General features: G+C 33.6%; 1 protein-coding gene across 1 annotated transcript in view; it reads left to right on the forward strand.

The window, feature by feature from the left end:
* Window positions 1-703: 703 nt before the first annotated feature.
* LOC139701847 (zinc finger protein 420-like) overlaps window positions 704-20,179 on the forward strand; it is a 52,700-nt gene continuing 33,224 nt past the window's right edge. The window contains exon 1 of the mRNA XM_071601975.1: window positions 704-730. Coding sequence (XP_071458076.1) covers window positions 728-730 — 3 coding nt within the window. The 5' untranslated portion in view covers window positions 704-727. The remainder of the gene's footprint in view (window positions 731-20,179) is intronic.

Below are 20,179 nucleotides of genomic sequence, written 5' to 3' on the forward strand. Positions count from 1 at the left end.
GTCATTTCTAAATGGGGTACACATTCAAACTGATTGGTTTTAGGGCCTAAAGGACTCCGTGACCAGTTACACAGAGCCCTTCAGTTATTAAACAACCAAACAGCCAGGGGAAATGTTTACTGGGCAATTCCAGTATTGTCCTAACAGCTACAGGGATTTCAGGTTTTGCAGGTAACATAGAAACCTAACAATACCTAATCCTTTACATTTTAACTCAGACCTTGCAGCTTAGAAACTTTACAACACCCAGTCTTTTACCCTTTAACTTTTACGCTTTAACTTCAATTTCTTTTACCCTTACAGGCAGAACACCTTGCTTCTTGAGATACCCTGATACCAGCTATGTCCCACTTCTCCCTTGTGGGAGAAGTCTATGTTACTCTTTTCCAAATAAACCCTGCTTTGTACGCTTGCCTCAACATGCTTCTCTAATGTTCAAACTTCAACATGTGGAAAAGGAAGACTTGTCACCAGTTACCAGTGGTGTCACTACAGGCCTCAATTTTGGAGGAAGTTCCTGAAGCCCTTTCCAATCTGTCTCTTGGGTGAGAACTGTCCAATCAAGTCACAGCCAGTGAAGAGGGGGCAGACTTCCAAAGTCTTCTATTCCTTTCTTTTTTGGAGTCTGCCATTCATTGAATCCATTTCTATGCTTCCAGGTTTCTGTGCTATACTGGAGCTGAAAAAAAAATATAAGGGGAACACTAAGCATCCTGAAATCCAGAAAATGGTAAGTGTGTGTTCTTATTTTGAGACTGGGTAGGGAGGCTGTTTGAAGCCAGTGGGATTGGCTATGGTGGCTGGAAACTCCTCATAATTGTCTCCAGAGTCTGGTGGGTAGAAGGTCTCTCCTTGGCAGCTTAGCCTTTAGTTTTCTCTGACTAGTATAGTGGAGCTTAGATCAGTATTTGAGACCTCAAGTCTTTTGTTCCATAATTGTATTGTATATTCAGGGCCTTCCTGAATTTCTATGTGGGCATCTGTGTGCCATTAGCTCAGCATGTCCCCAGAATATGTGGTGAAGACTGGGATAATCATCAGAAGAGGACCTCAACTTCATTAGTTGTGTTCCTGTGTGAGAGAAGCTGTGGCTTTTTTAGGGACCCTGTTCTTGTTCCTCCTAAGTGTTTTTTATTGTTGTATATATGTTTGTTTATTTTAGACCAGGAATTATTCCCGGGGGGAATAATTCTCAACCTTTTTCTATATATTTATGTAGAGACAAGGTCTCACTGAGTTTCTTAGAACCTTACTAACTTGCTCAAGCTGGTTTTGAACTCAACATCCTCATGCCTCCTGAGCTTTCTAAATGTAGACTAAGAAGTATCTCAAATCCAGAATGGCTATCTGATAGTTTAGCTATTTATAGATCTGAGATTAAATCCCAAATTTCCAGCTCTCTTCACATTCTCAAAGGCAGGGTTTCTTGCTCAACTTGATTGAGAAAAAATAAAATAGATAGTATAATGACAAGGCAGCTGAATAATGGACATCTTGTTTAACCACACCTGAAGGTTAATGGATAGATATGTTAATGAGCACCATTAAGGCCTATTCAAATTAAAAGAACACTTGAGACTCACTTGTGGGAATACCTTCAACCAAATTCTTTGTCCTTGGGGTGAACCCAGTTGGAAGTCACTGGAAGGAGGATGGGATACAGAAAGGACAAACTTGAGGCTAGTTGGTAATAAGAATGCCTTTTTCAATACTCATTTTAAATAGATTTTAACCAGTGATCTGCCAAAAACCATATTTAAACTTTGAACCTGACACAAAAATAAAATGGGTTATTCTGCTATCATGCCCTCTCCCACATTTTGGGAGTTGTATTTCTTCTTGCTAAAATAAATCCTATTCTTTTTACTAAAACCTTCCCTGAGTGTCCATAGATTTTATTCTTCAAAACTTGTGGGACAAGATCCCAGAGAATATTGGTTAAATGGGAAATTTAGTTTCATCTCAAAACTTCAGTTTCAACATAATTATTTTTTCCCATGTTTTGTTTTAAAGGGATGCTTTATTTGTATTTTTTTTCTCCAAGAACTGGATGGCAATTTTAAAAGACGTGCTTTATCCTTGTGAGACTTTCACATAAGAAAAAAGTAGGGAAAAATTAGATGACATTAAGAATAATGACTTTTTTCTTAATAAAATAATATGGTCAATGTGTCCCAGTCGCCAGGGGCAAAATTGCAACATATGCAGTCAAGGAGTGAAATAAAAAATGTCCAAATGCTTCTGCCCCTTTCAATGCTTTATTCACTCAAATTGCTCAATGCATTTATTCTCTATAGGTTCTTACTCAAGAAAATAACAATCCTGAATGCTAGGCACTGCAATAGACATAATCCATTCACAGCAAAAAAAAAAAAAAAAAAAAAGGTTGATTAATTCACTGCTAACAATTATAGATTAATTCTAAACACTGCAAAAGTCACTTAATCATGACAGGCTAGTGATAGACATTCCCTCTGTGTACTAAGTTTAAATCTCAGAACAAAATTCTTAAGCCTTAGGCTTTTAGTCCAGCAGATGCACACTCACTCAGACCATGGTGACCAGGTCCAGAACCAAGGCAGGCTTATCCTGGCTTGGAGTGGACAACATGTTGAGGAGAGAACCTATGGAGAAGTTGTGGCTTTCACCAAAGTTCAGATGAAATGGTAGAGTTTGAGAGATGAGAAAATCATGCAGAGGATCAAAAGAACCATGACAAGTGATGGGGTGTCGGGTCCTCATCAGGCTCTTCAGCTTGAGTGCATCCTAGTTTCTGCTGGCTAATTCCCTGCTCAATAGCTATATTATTTATACTAAATTTGGGGTCTTTTAACCTCTCTTTCAATTCTTATTATCTATCATGTGATTTCTCCATGACATCCTTTACCCTGGGGTCAGAAACTTCTGGTCTTGTGGTCTCCACTCTGATTTTCTTGTCTTTCTCTCTTATCAGGCAAGTATAGCCTGCCAGATTTTTTACTCTGTTTATCAGGTTAAGGGGAAGTAACTTTTTTTTTTTTTTTTTTAGGCCATACTGGAGGACTCTGTGGGTGTGCCTGCTGTGACTGCGTGTTTCAAACTGGAGTTTTTAAAATGGAGTTGTTTAAGCTCAGGGCTAAGGCCATCCTCACAGTCCCAATTAAAGACTTTTTAAAAATGTAATGGGACCTTAATTGAGGTTTTTCTTTCCATATATGTAAGACCACTTTATTAAAGTGACCTGTAGAAGCATTCCAAACATTTCCAGCAAACATCTTTGTCCTAATTTGGAGGGAAAATAAAGATGTGACTGGACTTAATTTAAGCTATAAGGAAGTTTAATCACAAGGGCTAGAGTACATAGTGAATCTGAACATCAAAAGCCATGTGAGAAACCTGGTACATTAAAAAAAAAAAATTAGTTATCAATGGACTTTTATTTTACTTATTGTGATATGTGGATCTGAGGATCGAACCCAGTGCCTCAACATGCTAGGCAAGCACTCTGTTACTGAGCCGAAACCCCAGCCCTAACTTGATACCTTTTTAATAACCTGTTTTACATAGACATTAACCAGTAGCCTTAATACTTTTTCAATATCTGTTTGGATTGAATTAATAACCCAGAAATCAGTGAAGCAAAGAATCTAATTTTATCTCCAACTGTGGTTTCAGATATCACAGTGTGTGAGTTAAGATTCCCCTTTGAAGAACTTAACTTTGTGTTGTGTTCTCATTCCAACCTCCCATATTTGCGCAGTCCTTAGTTTTAGAACAGTCTGACATAAGGTGACCACCGATATCAATGTCTCTTAGCTTATTTAGAAAATATCATTATCTGAGTCTTGTTTTCTAGAGATCAGTTTGAACTATAAGTGTGTAGCATCTAAGGGGAGTAGTTGGATGCTGTGAAGCTGGAAGGAATCTTTTGATGTTCCTTTCATCTAAAAGGATGTTTTTTTGGGGGTGCATACTAGGAATTAAACTCAGAGACACTCCACTACTTAACCTCATCCCCAGCCCTATTTTACATTTTCTTTGGAAAGAGTTGCTTAGTGTCTTACCATTGCTGAGGCTGCTTTGAACTCTCCATCCTCTGCCTCAAACTCCAAAGCCCCTGGGATTAGAGGCATTTCCCACCATGCCTGGCTGGCATTTCATTTTTTTTTTTTTTTTTTTTTTAATTAGATACTGTGAATAAAGCTACAATGAAATTGGAATTGCAGTTATTTCTTTGAGAAAAGTTTTCCCATTCATTTAGATGTATACCCAGAAATATTATTACTGGATTATATGGCATTTTTTAGCCAGATTTTTATTATTATTATTATTATTATTATTATTATTATTATTATTATTATTTATTGAGTCACTCTAGATTAACCCATGGGCACTTTGTCACTGTGCTATACACCAACCTGTACCCCTTTTGTGAGACAGCATCTCACTCATTTGGTTACAACCTTGCCAAATTGCTGAGACTGGTCTTGAACTTGAGATTCTCCCTTTTTATTCTCCTGAGCCACTGGAGCATAGGCATGTGCAGCCTTGCTTTGCTACCCAAAATTATTATTAGTGGATTATATGTCATTTTTATCTTGAGCTTTTGAAGAACCTTAACACTTTTTAAAAAAAATATATATATATTTATTAATTTTTTAATTTTCACTAATATTTTTACAAGTATATATACACTGGCATAATTGTAATCTTTCAGAAATTGTTCATCTTAGTTGGTTTGGCACTGGGAGATAAACCCAGGAGTGCTAACCACAGAGCCACATCCCCAGTCCTTTTTATGTTTTATTTTGAGACAATGTCTAAGTTACTTAGAGACTTGCTAAGATGCTGAGAGTGTCTTTCAAATCACAATTATAAACCTCTGGGATTACAGGCCTCTGCCACCTCCCCTGGCTCTCAGATTTTACCTAAAGACATTTTAAGAGCCTTACAGAGGGCACAGAAAATTGATTGAATTCATACATTAAATTTCTGAGGCAAGTTTATGTGAAGTAGCCAGTGTAGGAGTGTTCTGTAAAGATTTATTTGAATAAACAGAGATTTGTGGTTTTTGTCTTCTACTATTGGTTATCATAGTCCATAAAGGTGAGAGAAATACAATGTCATTTATTGATTTTCAATCTATGTAGATCTGCACATTCTCAGTCTCTTTTGCTTCCAGATCTTAGAAGTTCAGGACATAGTAACTTGAACAAAAGATGTTTAAGTTGAGAAATTTAGTATACAAGCAAACTCCTCTTAGGAGCAATTGGTAGTTCTGGCTTTATTACTGGAGTTAGCAGGGTTGGGGCTGGGCTCATGAACTGCTAGAATCTTACTCAGGGTACCAGTGGTTCATTGTATTTCCTCCTATTACATCCACAATAAAATCTAGGGAGAATATCCTCTGACAGCAACAGCAATTGGGAAAATATGTTGGCAAATGTTTTCTTGAGATAAACAACAACTTTGATATTTGGCCTTGATCCCAGCTGATAAAACACTGCAGAGGCTTTCATTGCCCCTAGAAATCACCATACATTCTGTGGCTTAGACACTTCTGTATCACTATTTCCACACTTCTGTTTACTGTGGGTGATATTAGGGATTTGTTCTCAAATGTGGTAATTTGTTCAAGACTGGGCTAATATTCAGTGTACCCCAGATTTTCATTCTGATTGAAGGTAAATATTTTCTAAATTGCTGAATGTATTTCAGTCTCTCTATTCATTTATAACTTTGTGAAAGAGACACTCAGAACATGAGTAGCTTTTTATTAATTATATTTTTAGATGGAGGAAAACTCTAGAATTTTAATATTCTGCCTTATTTTCAACATCCTACCCCATTAACATATGCCTTTTATTGTGTTTCTAAGTTTGGAACCAAGTATCTTGCACATTCTGCACACACACACTCTACTTGTAAATTGTGCTACTAGTCCCAAATTCCAACTTCATATTGGATAATTTTACCATTCATGTCTAATATTATTTTTCATATTGATAGTTTTTATTTAGGCCTTCCTATTGCTCTTAACAATGCCAAAAGATGACATATTTGTGGATTCAGATTTGGTTAATTTATGATTCATTTGTTTGTATTATTGCCATACAGTTTCATAGTACACATTAATGTCAGAAAACAATAGCAACTTTATTTGGTATTAAAAATAAAAGGTTTTTGGCTTTTTTACATATTTTTCTACATAAATTTCAGAAAAACAATTCATGCATACTAAAATTTTAATGGGAAAATATTATACATTAACCTGAGATAAAGGGTTTTCTTTTTAAATATGAGTTTTATTTACACACGTGGTGTATATAATGCAGCATTTTATGTCCTCTGTAAATTTTTGTTTTGTGATAAATTGCACATATTTTCCTTGAAAGCCTCTCTATATATCATGTGTTACACAGATATAACCTGTATGTAATAATTATGCAATATTTTGTTCTGTCAATTAAACTGAATAAAATTTTGTTGTGGGGACAAATGATGCAAGTCATGGAAGATAACAGGAAACAGTTTTCTTTGGCTGCAGCTAGGTTCAGAGAGCATAGCTTTTGGTATAATCAATCAAACTCCTGAACCCCAAGTTTGGGTAGCTTCAAAGTTTTATACCCAGCATATAAGTGGAGTGCTCAGAAGCTCACAGTCTGCAGAAGTTCACATAAAAGCAGTTTTTTTTTTCACTCTTCTGGGCAAGTTAACCCTTTAAGGATAGCACCTGAGAGGGGGAGAGACTCTTCTCCCCTTTCTTTCCTCCTCCTGCCCACTTAGGGAGCCCAATTGGTAACTTCTCTTATCTTAGAAATGTAAACAACTGTCTGAAGCCCCAGCTCCAGGCCAAGAGGCCTTGTTTACATATTTTTTTTTTTTACAAACTACTCTACTGGATACATGTTTGTGAGAAACTAGTATGTGGGTGTCCAGTACCTGGAGTGCTGATTTTGTCCCAGCCAATTAAAACAGGGCAACATTGAAATTGGAAGTTTATCTACATCGAACTCTTTTTTAGAGACTCTTTTGGTGACAGTCCAAAAATCAGCCTAGTTGAAGTTTTCTGGAGAAGCCCAGTTAAAAATTTCTGTGGAGAAAACAGGAGCTACTTCAATGAAACTAAAAATGTGTTTGATCCCAAGAGAACAGTTTTTTCCAACTATAGTATTTATTTCATTTTGAATGTACCTCCTCTTTGCACCTATTTTTCTGGTTTCAACAGCATGGACAAACATATTTGTAGCCTTATGCTATCATATAACTACATATTATCAGGATCAGAAACACAGTATTTTATATAGGTTTTGCTACTGTTTGAGGAGTATCATATATATTAAATAAACATTTTACACAAAAAATAATAGCAATTTATATTCTTTCTCTAATTCAAGAGAATTTGTTTCTTGTCCTCATCAATACTGTGTAATATTTTTGGCATCAGATGGTAGTTTGCATTTTTATAATTTGTTAAGATGTTGAGAGGTTTTAATTTTTGAACATTTCTCCTACCATAAGTGTCATTTTCTTTTTTATTAAATATTCTTTACTTTTTTGTGAGTTCATGAGTTCTCCCACTTCTCTTTATACCTTTTCTTAAAATTATTTTATTATTTAGTTTGGGTGGACAAAATACCCTTATTTATTTATTTTTATGTGGTTCTGAGCATGGAATCAAGGGACTCACATGTGCCAGGTGAGTGATCTGCCACTGATCCAGAACTCCAGCCCATCTTTATACCACTTAATGAAAAAAAAGTTTATTTCTTAATGTTGCCCAATTTATAATTTTTTAACATATTTATGTAACTTTCTAAAAATAAATAACTGCTCTGTTTGTGGTTCTTGATATTTAAACCAAAGTTGCCATTACACTCATCAACATCCCCAGGCATTTTTTAAAAATCTTAAATAGAGACAGGTTGTTGGTAAGTGGCCAAGCTAACCTTGAAATTTTAACCTTTCTGCTTTAGTCTTCCAAATAGATGGCATTAGAGGCAAGTAGTATGACATTTTCAATATAAATCCCTTTTATTCATGCTGGGGATTGAATGCAGGGGCAACTGACAAATGAATCACATTCCCAGGATTATTTTATATATTATATAGTGACAGGGTCTCTCTGAGCTTTTTAGTGACTCTTTTTCTTGTGGCTGGCATTGAACTCAAAATCCTCCTGCCTCAGTCTTCAGAGTTTTGGGATTGCAGGCATGTGCCACCACACCTAGCATAAATTCCTTGTTATAGTAAATTTTGACAGATATATATGGGTTATTGAATCTAGGGGTGGTATACCCTTAAGCCACAGCCATATACCCACACCATTCAATATTTTAGTTTTGAGACAGAAACTTCCTCATGGTGGTCATGGCCTTCCTGTGTTGACGAGGCTTTCTTTGAACTTTTGGTTCTTCAGCCTCTACCTCCCAAGTCTTTGAGATTATTTGTGTAATACCATCCACAGCTATATTTTATTTTTATATTGAAGTATATAATACTTCTGAAAATGAGTTTCTTCTGGTATTAAGAAAGCATATAATATAGTTTTCTCCAAAAATAATTCCTTGTTCCAGTGATTTTTTTGGAAAGAATGTCATATTTCTATTTCTGCAAAGCACTGCAAACTTTCTCTAAATTTCAAATTTCTTGTTGTTTGTTTTGTTTCATTTTCTTAATAAAGGTTCTGTGTTACTTACACACATCTATTTATTCATATTATTATAAGGTATCTAATTATTTCTATAAGTTCATATTGTACAACAATGTGTGGTAAAATCCATCTGTTGTTCAGTGATGTACTTCAAGTAAATATAATATGAAGCTTGAACATTTGGCAATACAAAATTCTAGATGTCAATATTCACTATGACATATAAAAAATAAATAAGATAAATTAAAAAAAAAATGTTAAAAAATTTAGAGTTCATTTCTTGCAATGTATACCTATTATTAAATGAGGCATATTTGGTACAGGTACATATATATTACTATTATATAAAATTAATATTTTATTGCTACGTCTCAAATTAATCATATCTCTTTCAATTTAAATTGTCTTTTGGAAGCACCCACACATGACACTCTATGCAGATGTACATCTTTTGTGGTGTGAAAATTTTGCTTTTGCTTAGTATGTTCTGCCCTTTACTCTCCTTTTTATGAAATTTTCCTTTCAAAATTATTCATTTCATGAATTTTAGACCTTTTATTTTAACTAGTGAAGTCTGTAGATTTTCTTTTTATCCTCAGCTTTAGGTGCATCCCACTATATAAAGTTTTAATGTTGTGTAATTGACCTCTAATATTCTGTAAAATTTACCCCCAATTCTGAGCACTCTGGACTATTGATGTCTGAATGGAAAAAAATCTCAAAATTATTCATGCACAAAGCAGGAAATGGATGGAGTAGAATGTAAGACTGGTGGATGCTAAGTATGTAGGTGACATTATTTTTTTTTTTAAATATTGGTGGAGGGGCTGGGGTTTTGGTTCAGCTCTAGATTTTTGACCTAGCACATAAGAGGCCCTGTGTTTGATCATCAGCACCACATAAAAATAAATAAATAAAATAAAGATATTGTGTCCAACTACAACTGAAAATAAACACATTAAAAATTGTGGAATATATGGGGGTAGGGAGAAAAAGATCAATGACAAAAAGAATCTTGAGCATCAGAAGGGTTCAGATGCAACAAGTCTACAATGGCAGTATGATGTTACAGGGGTAGTGTTCTTGGAAGCAGAAATAAAATTTGGGGAGAAAGAAAAAGGTAACTGTTGCACTATTCCCAAGTGAAAGAGCCAGGTGAGTGGGTTCTGTTTTTAACTCTTCCCATCTAGAAGTGGAGTTGACAGTTCATAAGGTATACCTCAGTATGCAGTAGAACACCATATCGAAGTACCTTTACACTTTTTCAAGGCTACAAGCTCTCTTTTACAATTCCAGTCACATTACGTCTTTGTACTTTATAGTTATTCATTCATTCACTCATTCAATTATTTATTTGTTTCTTCATTTACTCACTTTTTCTTGTCATTGTTTTTACATTCCTAGTGATTATATAATGGCATAAATATCCTAAATGTTAACTTCTCTAATATTGGTTTATGTGTTTATGTATATACTTATTATTTGAACAATTTCCCCCTTGCCAAGCCTGATTTATATTAGATCTTAATCTTGTTTTATAAATACTTGATAAAAACACATTATTTTAAACAGCTTAAGGATATATCTCCTGAGCATAATTCCAATCACAAACTAAAGTGGGCATCTGGGTCAATTAAAAGCTGTGTCAAATCTCCTCTTTGTTCCTATTTGCACCTTAAAATAGGACTCCTGTCTCACTTGTATATGTTTGAGAACATACTAATTTCTGAATGCATCATTTAATAAATGTAGATGAGTTTTCATCAACAAACCCACTATTGTTTTTAAATTGTGTAAATCCTTGACCCTGAAAGTTTCACTGATTAACCCCCCACCTCTCTCTCTCTTTCATATTACAGATTGAACCCAGGAATGCTTTTCTGCTAAGAAACATCCTCAGCCCTTTATAAAATATTTTATATAGAAAAAGGGTTTTGTGGAGTTTCTTAGAGCCTCACTAAGTTGCTGAGGATGGCTGGCTTTGAACTAGTGATCTTTCACCCACAGCCTTAGAAGACTCCAGAATTACAGGCATGCACCACTGCATACAGCTTTTGATACTCTCTTTAAAAAATCAGTCACAACTCTAATAATTGAAATTGCATTTACATCACTCTTTTCTAATGCACTAATATATTACCATCTAAAATATTTTTTGAAACAAATTTATAAGATGACTACTATTTTATTCCCAGAGTTTATTCTGTTACTTCTTTAGGATTGATAAATGGTCTTCTTTCTCTTCTTTCTTCTTCTTAGATATGTGTGTGTCTCTTGTTATCAAATGGGTCTATGATACGTGTGTTGAAAATTATGATTCCAAACCTATCACGAATCCCCACATTTCCAAGAGTGTTGAGAGCAGAAAAAGAACAATATTCATAACTAATGAATCACTTTCAGTGGAAGCATAGTACCAGTGTCCAACGTGGAATGCAGTCAAGATGCTTCCGTGGTAAGGTGGTGTCAGAACCACCACCCTAGGGATTTGGGGACCTCTAAAGCACCATGTCCATATCAGAATCTTTTACTCACCTTTTAAATTCAGTTAGTGCTGCTTGCATAACAAATAAAACACTATGTATAAGAAAGGTGAATGAGAATTAAGTCCTCTGGAGGCACCAAGGTTGATCTTTACCTCTAGTGGGTAATTAGTAAAATAAGAAAGACCTTGCAATAGCCCCATCTTTCCCAACTATATGGAATAGAACATTTTAGATGTACTGAACTGAAATGACAAAAATGCATTTCATGGAGGTGGTATCAAAGAAATTTTAATGCTAGAACCCTGGAAATGTGGGATAAAAATATACACATACATATACAGTTAAACAGAAAAAGATAAATGATAAGCTCATAAATGCAGGGGTAAATTCAGTGTACATGAGTTGTATGTACAAGGTAATGATAACAACATGAGTTGTATGTACAGGTAATGATAACACCTAAAAGATGAAGAAAGTAGTAATTGAGGTGATTCAGAACTCTATAATTGTGGGGAATAATAATAATTTTTTTTTAAAAAATTAGATATTGTTATACACCATTGGGTATGCCTCTTTCCTCTGCTGTTCATCTGAATTTGATTCTCTCAAATGAGCTTAGGTGTGTAAAGTGCTTTCTGAATTTTTGTTTTCTTTTGTTTTCAGGATTTTGTCAGGTATGTCTTGAAATGCCCAGTCCTGAACTCACTTTTGTGGCTCTTTTACAATTTATTCTCATCTGCAGGGGCACAGACCCACTTCACTCATTTTGTTCAATGAACTGACTTTTTTCTATCTTTGCAAACAATGTTTGGAATAGTCAGTCTAGGGAGGGTCTTCCATATCATATAATATGGTTCTCATACCCTGTGGGAATTGAGGGTAGTGCCCTGTTGTTTTACTATCATCTTCCCTGTGAGAAGGCTTATCTGTCTTCTGTGTTTTGAGTATTCCACCAACTCAGAAGAGAAGTATTTGTGGTCACAAGCTAAAGAACACTAGAAGCTACAAGATTTGAGAAAATGCAAGGAATAATTTTCTCTTAGACTTTTATAGGAAGTATGGCTATTTCATCACTTTGATAAAAATTTATATAGTCAAAGTCATTCACACTGTGAAAGTCTTGTATTTAAATAATCCATAATTGTAAGAAATAACTTCTGGTTATTTCTTTCCAATAAGTGACTTAATTTTTTTATCCATATTAAAAATCAGAAATTACTGAAAATTAAATCTATGTATTCAAATTTCCATCATGATAATGTGATCAGAATTAAGTAGGAATTAAGAGAACATTGAACAAAGATGCTATAAAGCATGATTGAAACTTCCCTGCCTTTTCTGAGTGTCAGAAACACGTTGATTAAGCAACTTTAAATTTCTGAATAGTATGTAAGTTTATTTGTGATTCAATTTTCAGTACTAGTTTCCAGGGCTGAGGATATAGCTCAGTTGGTAGAGTGCTTGCCTTGAATGCACAAGGCCCTGGGTTCAATCCCTAGCATAAAAAAAAAAAAAAAAAAAAGAAAGAAAGAAGTACCAGTTTCTTTGTGATGTAACTTATTGGTGTTCTTTGCTAAACTGTTCTCTTCATGTTAGATACTCACAGGTTCTCTTTGCTTTTAGTTACTTCTGATAACTTCTGCCTTAACTATTATTTTCTTTTGAAGCTAATAGGGATACATTTTATTATTTGGAACTAAAAAAACTGATTTTCACAAAAGGAGGTTTTCTACTGTTATATATATTCTGATCATTTTAGTTTTATATTTTGGAGATTGGCTGTTTTATTTTCAGCTTTTTAACCAACTCAATTTAAACTTGGTCAGTTTGTTGGCTAGTTTTCTATCATTTGTTTCATCAAGTGAATGTAGTTTGATCAATTTTATGTTCCCATTCTCTACTTTTCTACCTCATTGATATTGGTTTCTTCAACGTTTTCCATCAAAATTCTCTGATTGGTGGTGGGGATAACTAGAAACTAAACTCAGGGCTACTGGAGTACTGAGCCTCATACCCAGACCTATTTTGTATTTGATTCAGTGTCAGGGCCTCACAGATTTGCTTAGTGCCTTGTTGCTGAGGATAGCTTTGAAGTTGAAATCCTCCATCCTCAGTCTCCAGAGCTACTGGGATTCTAGGCTTAAGCCACCTTACCCAGCTAGATCTTGCATGTTTTAATTTGATGTCATTTTAAACTTGCAAATACAGTTATGTTGCACTTACAGAAATATATTTCTATTCATTATGCAACTATTATTGTGGTAACAATTTTTTTGGGGGGTAATGTTTCTCTATAATTTTTCTCTTGTACTTACTAAATTAAATATATATCATGTTAATGTCATGTTATTGACAGTTTTTTTTACAACATTTAATATTTTTGTAGCTATCTAGTACCTAAAAATGAATAAGCTCATATTTCTTCAATCTTTTATGACCCCAATGTAGCTAGTTTCAGACACACTTTTTTAGTGTTTGTACTCAAATTTGTCATTTTATGATGAGTAGGCCAATGAAAAAATTTAGATTCATTCAAAATAGAAACATTTAATTGTATTTATTCAGGTTATCATTACATCTGATAAGCCTATAAAGAACATAGTAGTGTTCCTATTTCATAGGCGATTTTGAGTTGTTTTAGTAATTAGTATGTTACCACAATGTGTCCATTAGAAACAGCTCATAATTTACTCAGTGTCCATTCTTTAAAATATGAACTTTTGAGAGACCTTTAGCATGAAAGCATGATGATATATATGAACGTTTAGCCCAGCAGAACTAATGAACAGGAAAAAAATCCAACTATTTATAATTGCTGGTCCAGAAATGTAGCTCACGAAAATAGATAAGTAAAGGTACAAACAAAAGTATAAAAGGCAATAGAAATACACATTTTCTACTTTCTTAATGGATATTGAAAGCAACATATAAAACTGTATATTTAGAATATATGTCTCTAGTACCTCAAAAATTAAAAAAAAAAAAAAATCGACTCACACTATGTGGGAAACATTCTAAGTATTCTTCTTTATATTATTTGACATATATTTTGGGGTTTCTAAAGAAAAACATGTAAAAAATAGAGAGTGTCTTCAGACTTTAGTGTTTAACATTTTTATTCATCACACACACACACACACACATACATTTGGCTTTGTACAAAATTCCTGGTTTAATTCTACTAATTTACCTTTTTTTTTTTTCAGAGTGCAACCAAAGGCTTCAGGATGTGTATCTTCTAGTCTAGCATGTACTTAGTGCCACATTAGTTATTCACCAGTGGAAATCAGCCCTCATATGGGCTGAGGAAAAACTATCATTCAATTTCAGTTAATCCAGTTTTTCTCTTATTGAATATGTAGGAGCAATGCTCTGTTGTGAATTCTGTAAGCCCACCAACTTATCTAAGGCACTGATTAATTAATTGGTTAATTTTTAATTTTACTCTGGGATTGACTTAAGTAATTGTGTGGCTCTTTATTTTCTTCTTATTTTTGTTTTCTTTGTACTGGGGATCAAATCTAGCAATGCTCTATAATTGAGCAAAATCATGTCTGCCTAAGTTGTCCAATTAGATTTGTACTTTCATTAGTATCAGGAATTAAACTCAGAGAAACTTAACCACTGAGTGACTTCAAAAACTTTTTTGTTGTTGTTAAATTTGTGAGGTTAACCTTGAGAATTACCTGCTTTTGCCTTCTGAGCTACTGGAAATTCACCATCATAACAAGGAGTCTTGTACTTATTGGTTGGCCTCACCATCACAACTTACTAAAATTATAGAAGTACACCATCATGCCTGGTGCTTGCTGAGCAAGTGTGAGGTACTGGGTTCAATTCTCAGCATCACATATACATAAATAAATGAAAAATAAAAGTCCATCCACAGAGCGTAGCAAGATACATACTTCAAATTTGTTTTTTTTTAATTTTATTACTAAATTAATATTTGTTAATAACACTGGTTATAAAACCTATACTATTATAATAATTAGGCTTCATGATTCTGGATAATGAACTAAAAGTAATGTATATGTCCTGGTCTCAGGGGATTACAATTCTTCAGTTATTTACAATATATATCATATACCTTTGATTTGCAACTTTAAGTTATCTCCTTCAAGTAGAAATTAAAATTGAGGCTAAACAATGTGTAGTTGAGATTTTTTTCACCTAAAAACTAAGTGCTGTTTTTGTAATTTAAAGAACTATTAGATAATTAATTCATTTTTAGTAAATTTCAGGTATTAGTTATTTTAGGGGTTTTGGTGATTGACCCCATTGACACTTTACTAATGAGTGACAGCCTGAGGATTTTCAATTTTAAGACATGGTCTCTCTATGTTGCATAGGACCTCACTAAGTTGCTGAAGTTGGACTCCAACTTGCAATCCTCCTGACTCAACCTTCAACATTTCTGTGATTACAGTAGTGTTCCACTGCCCCCCCCTACAGTTATTAGATTTTAAGAGATCACAATTGGAAATAGAATGACCTTGCTTAGCTGGCTTTATATTTGTAATCCTCTGGCCTCAGCTTCCAAAATTGCCAGTTTTACAGATGTATGATAAGTTGTGTATTACTCATATATGTGTAAATAATGTCAGGGAACTTTATGCTCGGGATATTATTTCTCAGGTTTCATTTTGTCTTTTAGTAAATGCCTTGTGACTCCTTTTTCATGAATCTGACTGTCCCTGTGCATAGTTTCTTCTGTCTGAAAACATGGCCATGATATATAGATGATTTTTGTTTGTTTTAACACAGACCTGTGCTTTGCTATGTTAGAATAAGACCCAGGACATATGCACAAGCATAGATAAGAAGATTGCTGACACTGAACTAGAGCAAAAGCCGGAGTGAGGAGGCTGAGGAACCCAGAGAACTGAGGAGTGTGTGAGACTGAGAACACTAATCAGCAGGGAGATCCAGTTTATATTCTATATAAAATAAATAGGCAATACAAGAAAGCATATGTGTAAAATATTAGAAGATAGTAGTTAATTATGTAAAATATTTATTCACTCATAAAACAGCAACAGCAATCAATAGATTATTAGCAGAATGTTCATTAGAACATAATAAATGTTCATTTTAGCAATAAGAAATATATATAATACAAAGTTAAAAATTGGCATTAGATATCCGTTAAAAATAGATCGAGAGATATGGCAGACATGCCTGTAATCCCAGGACTGAGGGCTGAGGCAGGAGGATTATAAATTGGAGGCCAGCCTAATACACTTAGAAAAACTCTCTGCCACTGAAAAAAATAATCAAAAGGACTAGGGATGTAGTTCAGTGGTAAATGAGCCCAAGGTGCCATCTGTGTCTAAAAATGCAAAACAGAGAGAGTGAGAGAAAAAATAGAAATTGAAGGGCAGAGAGAGAGAGACAAAGAGACAGAAAGGGAGAGAGAGAAGAAATGAGAGAGAGAGAGAGAGAGAGAGAGAGAGAGAGAGAGAGAGAGAGAACCAAGATTAAAAATGTACATTTGTACATGGGTTGGGGGGGAGGGGGGAGAGAGAGAGAGAGAGAGAAGAGAGAGCCAAGATTAAAAACATACATTTGTACATTGGTTGTGGCAAAACAGTGAAACACCTGCCATGCTTGTGCAAGATCTTGGATCTGATCTCCATCAGTGCATGCATGCACACACTCACAAAAAATGAATATTTATTAACATAAGAATATTAAAAACTAGACAACTTTACAATAGTAGTTGATGTGTAGACATAGTTTTCTTATATACTTATTACAAATAATAAAGTAAAAATGAAAATTAAAAAAAGCCACAGTATATTCACATAAATGTAAGTGGATCTCATAATGAAAACTCAGTGTTTTTTTGAACAGTAATCAGTTACATTTTTATTTTTCTATTTTACTGGCTGGAATTTTGACCGCTTTATGCATTCCATAAATAATTTATCTTTTACTTCCTGCAAAGCACATGTGAACATAAAACTAACTTTATAAATATTTTCAAGGTGTAATTCTTTATCATGTAGTATATTCATATATATACCATTCCCAAAATTTAGTTTCAGGAACTATTTTAGATGAAAAGAAATTAGTGCCCACTAGCAGTTTTTTCTTTTTCTTTTTCACAAAGCTCTTGGCAATGACTAATATGTGTTTTTGCTTCTTGAATTCACTTGCTCAGAAAATTACATATCATATTAATTGTTAAACACATTACAGTTTTTCTGCTTACTTTCGATTAGCTTAAGGTTTCCATGTACACATTTATTATAACATTTAGTGCTCTCATGAAACATACTTGCTCAATATTGCTGGGATAACAGCTCAGAGGCTAGAGTGCTTTCCTAGCCTGTGTGAGGCCCAGAGTTCAATTCCTAGTAACAGAAAGATAATATTGCTGAGTAATATTCTACTGTAAGGATTTACATGTTTCCATTTATCTATTTACCTTGCATTGATCTTACATTTTGGTTCTTATGAATAGTCCAGCAATAAATATTCCTATATGAATGACAGTCTCAACACATTTCTAATTACTTTTGGTATATTTCAGAGGTAAATTCTTGTTCATCTAGTAATTTTTTATTGTACCAAAAAATCACCAAGGTAATTTTACTTTTGTATCAAAGAGGAATGAGATTTTCAATTTTCTGCATAATGACCTATTTTTCTTTTCCTTATTGATCCATTTTAGGGTATTTTTTTGCAAATGTTAATATTTTTTGTTTACACAATGTAAAATAGTTGCATTTGGATAGGCAAAAGGAACAAAAGAATACTGCCGAAAATAAACACATAGTGGTTTATTCCACAGTCTCACAAAAACAAATTAGAACTGTGACAGAAATTTGTACATGTCAAGTGCTATGAAGTCATCTAGATTTTAGGACTTATCATTGACTTAACAGCTTGAAAAAATTGAGGGTCGCTGGGATGTGTAACATCTTTCAATGGTTGAGTCTCTTATTGTGTGGTAATTATGAAGGGTGCATTTTGGCACTGGAGTGTGAGAACCTAAAATATATATATTTATAGGCTGTGGGCTCAATCAGCTTCTTAATAAGGAGGATTGACTGCCCTCTAGTGAATGTGAAAAACTGGAACAAATAGTTCTTTGAAAACAAAAAGGAAAACTTCATAATTATGTCTTCACTTTCATGAGATGATTTTTTGTACAGAAGTTGTTTCAAGTCCAATTTCTTATTTCTTATTTTTACTTTGGAAGCATAGCCAAGACTTCACAGTTAAATCTGATTTAGAAATATGTAATTGTTTTCTTCTTAAGTTTTATAGTTTTAACTCATATTCTTGTGTAAGATACATTTCATATTAAATATTGTACATAATGTCATCTAAAATCCAATAACATAACTTGAAACATAAATATGCATTTATATCAATCTTGCTTATGGCAGAGACTACTTATTCTCCATTTAATTTTTCTAACAAAATTTTCAAAATTAAATTGACTGGAAGTGTGAAGTTTACTTATAGGCTTTCAGTTTTTTTTTTTTTTTCATTGTTGTATTGTCCAATCTTGTTCATATATATACTACCTGAATATTCAAATAATTATGATGCTTAAGGTGATAGAATGTCAATGTCAATAAGATATACTATGTAACAATAGATAATTTTTACTTAATTTTATGAGACATAAACAAGAACAACTAGTGAGAAAAATTGAAGTATAACATTTCAAAATTTTTTTTTTTTTTTTTTGTACCTGGGGTTGAACCCAGGGGCACTGCACCACTGATCCACATTCCTATACCTTTTTATTTTTATTTAGAGTCAGAATTTCTCAAAGTTGTTTAGAGCCTCACTAAGTTCCTGATACTATCTTTGAACTTATTGTTTTTCTATCTCAGCCTCTTGAGCCAGTGGAATTTTAGGTTTGTGCCACCATTCTTGGTTACTTTAAGTATTTCACAATGATGCAATATTATTCACCTGTATTATTGGAAATTATTCTCACTTATTAACAGAAGTGTTAGTAATCAAAAAACTTTAGGATAAATGTGGCCTCTTTAGTTGATACCTGAAAGTGAATTTTCATCTCTATACCAGGGTCCACTCTTGTGACAGGGGTGGCTTCACTTACATCAGGTGTGTTTTAGAATTGATTTTTATTTAAATTATTATTTGTTTTCCATTAATTTGTATTCATATTTTTAAACTAAAACTAATATTTGGATTTCTTTCCATTAAATATTTAGAATAATTCTTGCAATTAAATTTAAGATGTTATCCTATCAATGCATATATATCATAATCATGGAATTTACTTCCCATTTATGTCATTTAAAAATCATTTTGTATTGGCACAAGTTCCATGTAGCTTCATGTTCTTATATAGAAAGACCCAGATAGTAATCTCATCAGAGAGTTCTAGTGCATTCTTTGGTATCTTATTTAAAAGTGCTGGGTTCTGCTATACTCTCTTTTGTGGGTTTTCAAATTTTCATTTTTAGCACTTTTGGGAAACAGATGAAGTATTCTTTCTAGAATTTCTAAAGAATATTTTATCACCATTCCTGTCGAATTCATTGTAGTATTTTCATGAAAATGTATTGTTGATTATTGATTTTCTAAATTGAGACTTCAGTCATTACTCAAAATTATTCCAAGTCCTTTCTAGAAGCTTCAGAAGAACACTCTTGAGTATATTATTTCCATCAGTGATATACATAATATGGACAGAGATCCTGTTTTTCTGATATGTCTCTATACAAAACCTCAAAGAGTAAGATAATTTGCATTGGTATGTGGTCTAGTGGAAATTTTGGGGATTTAGAGTTATGCATAGTTGATTCTGAATTCTATCTAGTCTGCTTAATAGCTGTGGATATTTGGACACATTTCTTCAAATCATTATATAAGTTTCATGTATAAAATAGGGTAGTATGATATAGAGTGCATGATATAAGCAATTATTTCTTCTTTTCTGTACTTATAAACTAGGTTTTGTGTTTTTTATCTTGGCCTGTTAAAATGCAGAATCTGTTTCCAAGACCAAGATCTAATATTTCTTTCTTTTCTTTTCTTCTCCTTTCTTTTCTTTTCTTTCCTCCCT

The sequence above is a fragment of the Marmota flaviventris genome, chromosome 14 (assembly GCF_047511675.1).
Source record: "Marmota flaviventris isolate mMarFla1 chromosome 14, mMarFla1.hap1, whole genome shotgun sequence".
Classification (NCBI taxonomy): domain Eukaryota; kingdom Metazoa; phylum Chordata; class Mammalia; order Rodentia; family Sciuridae; genus Marmota; species Marmota flaviventris.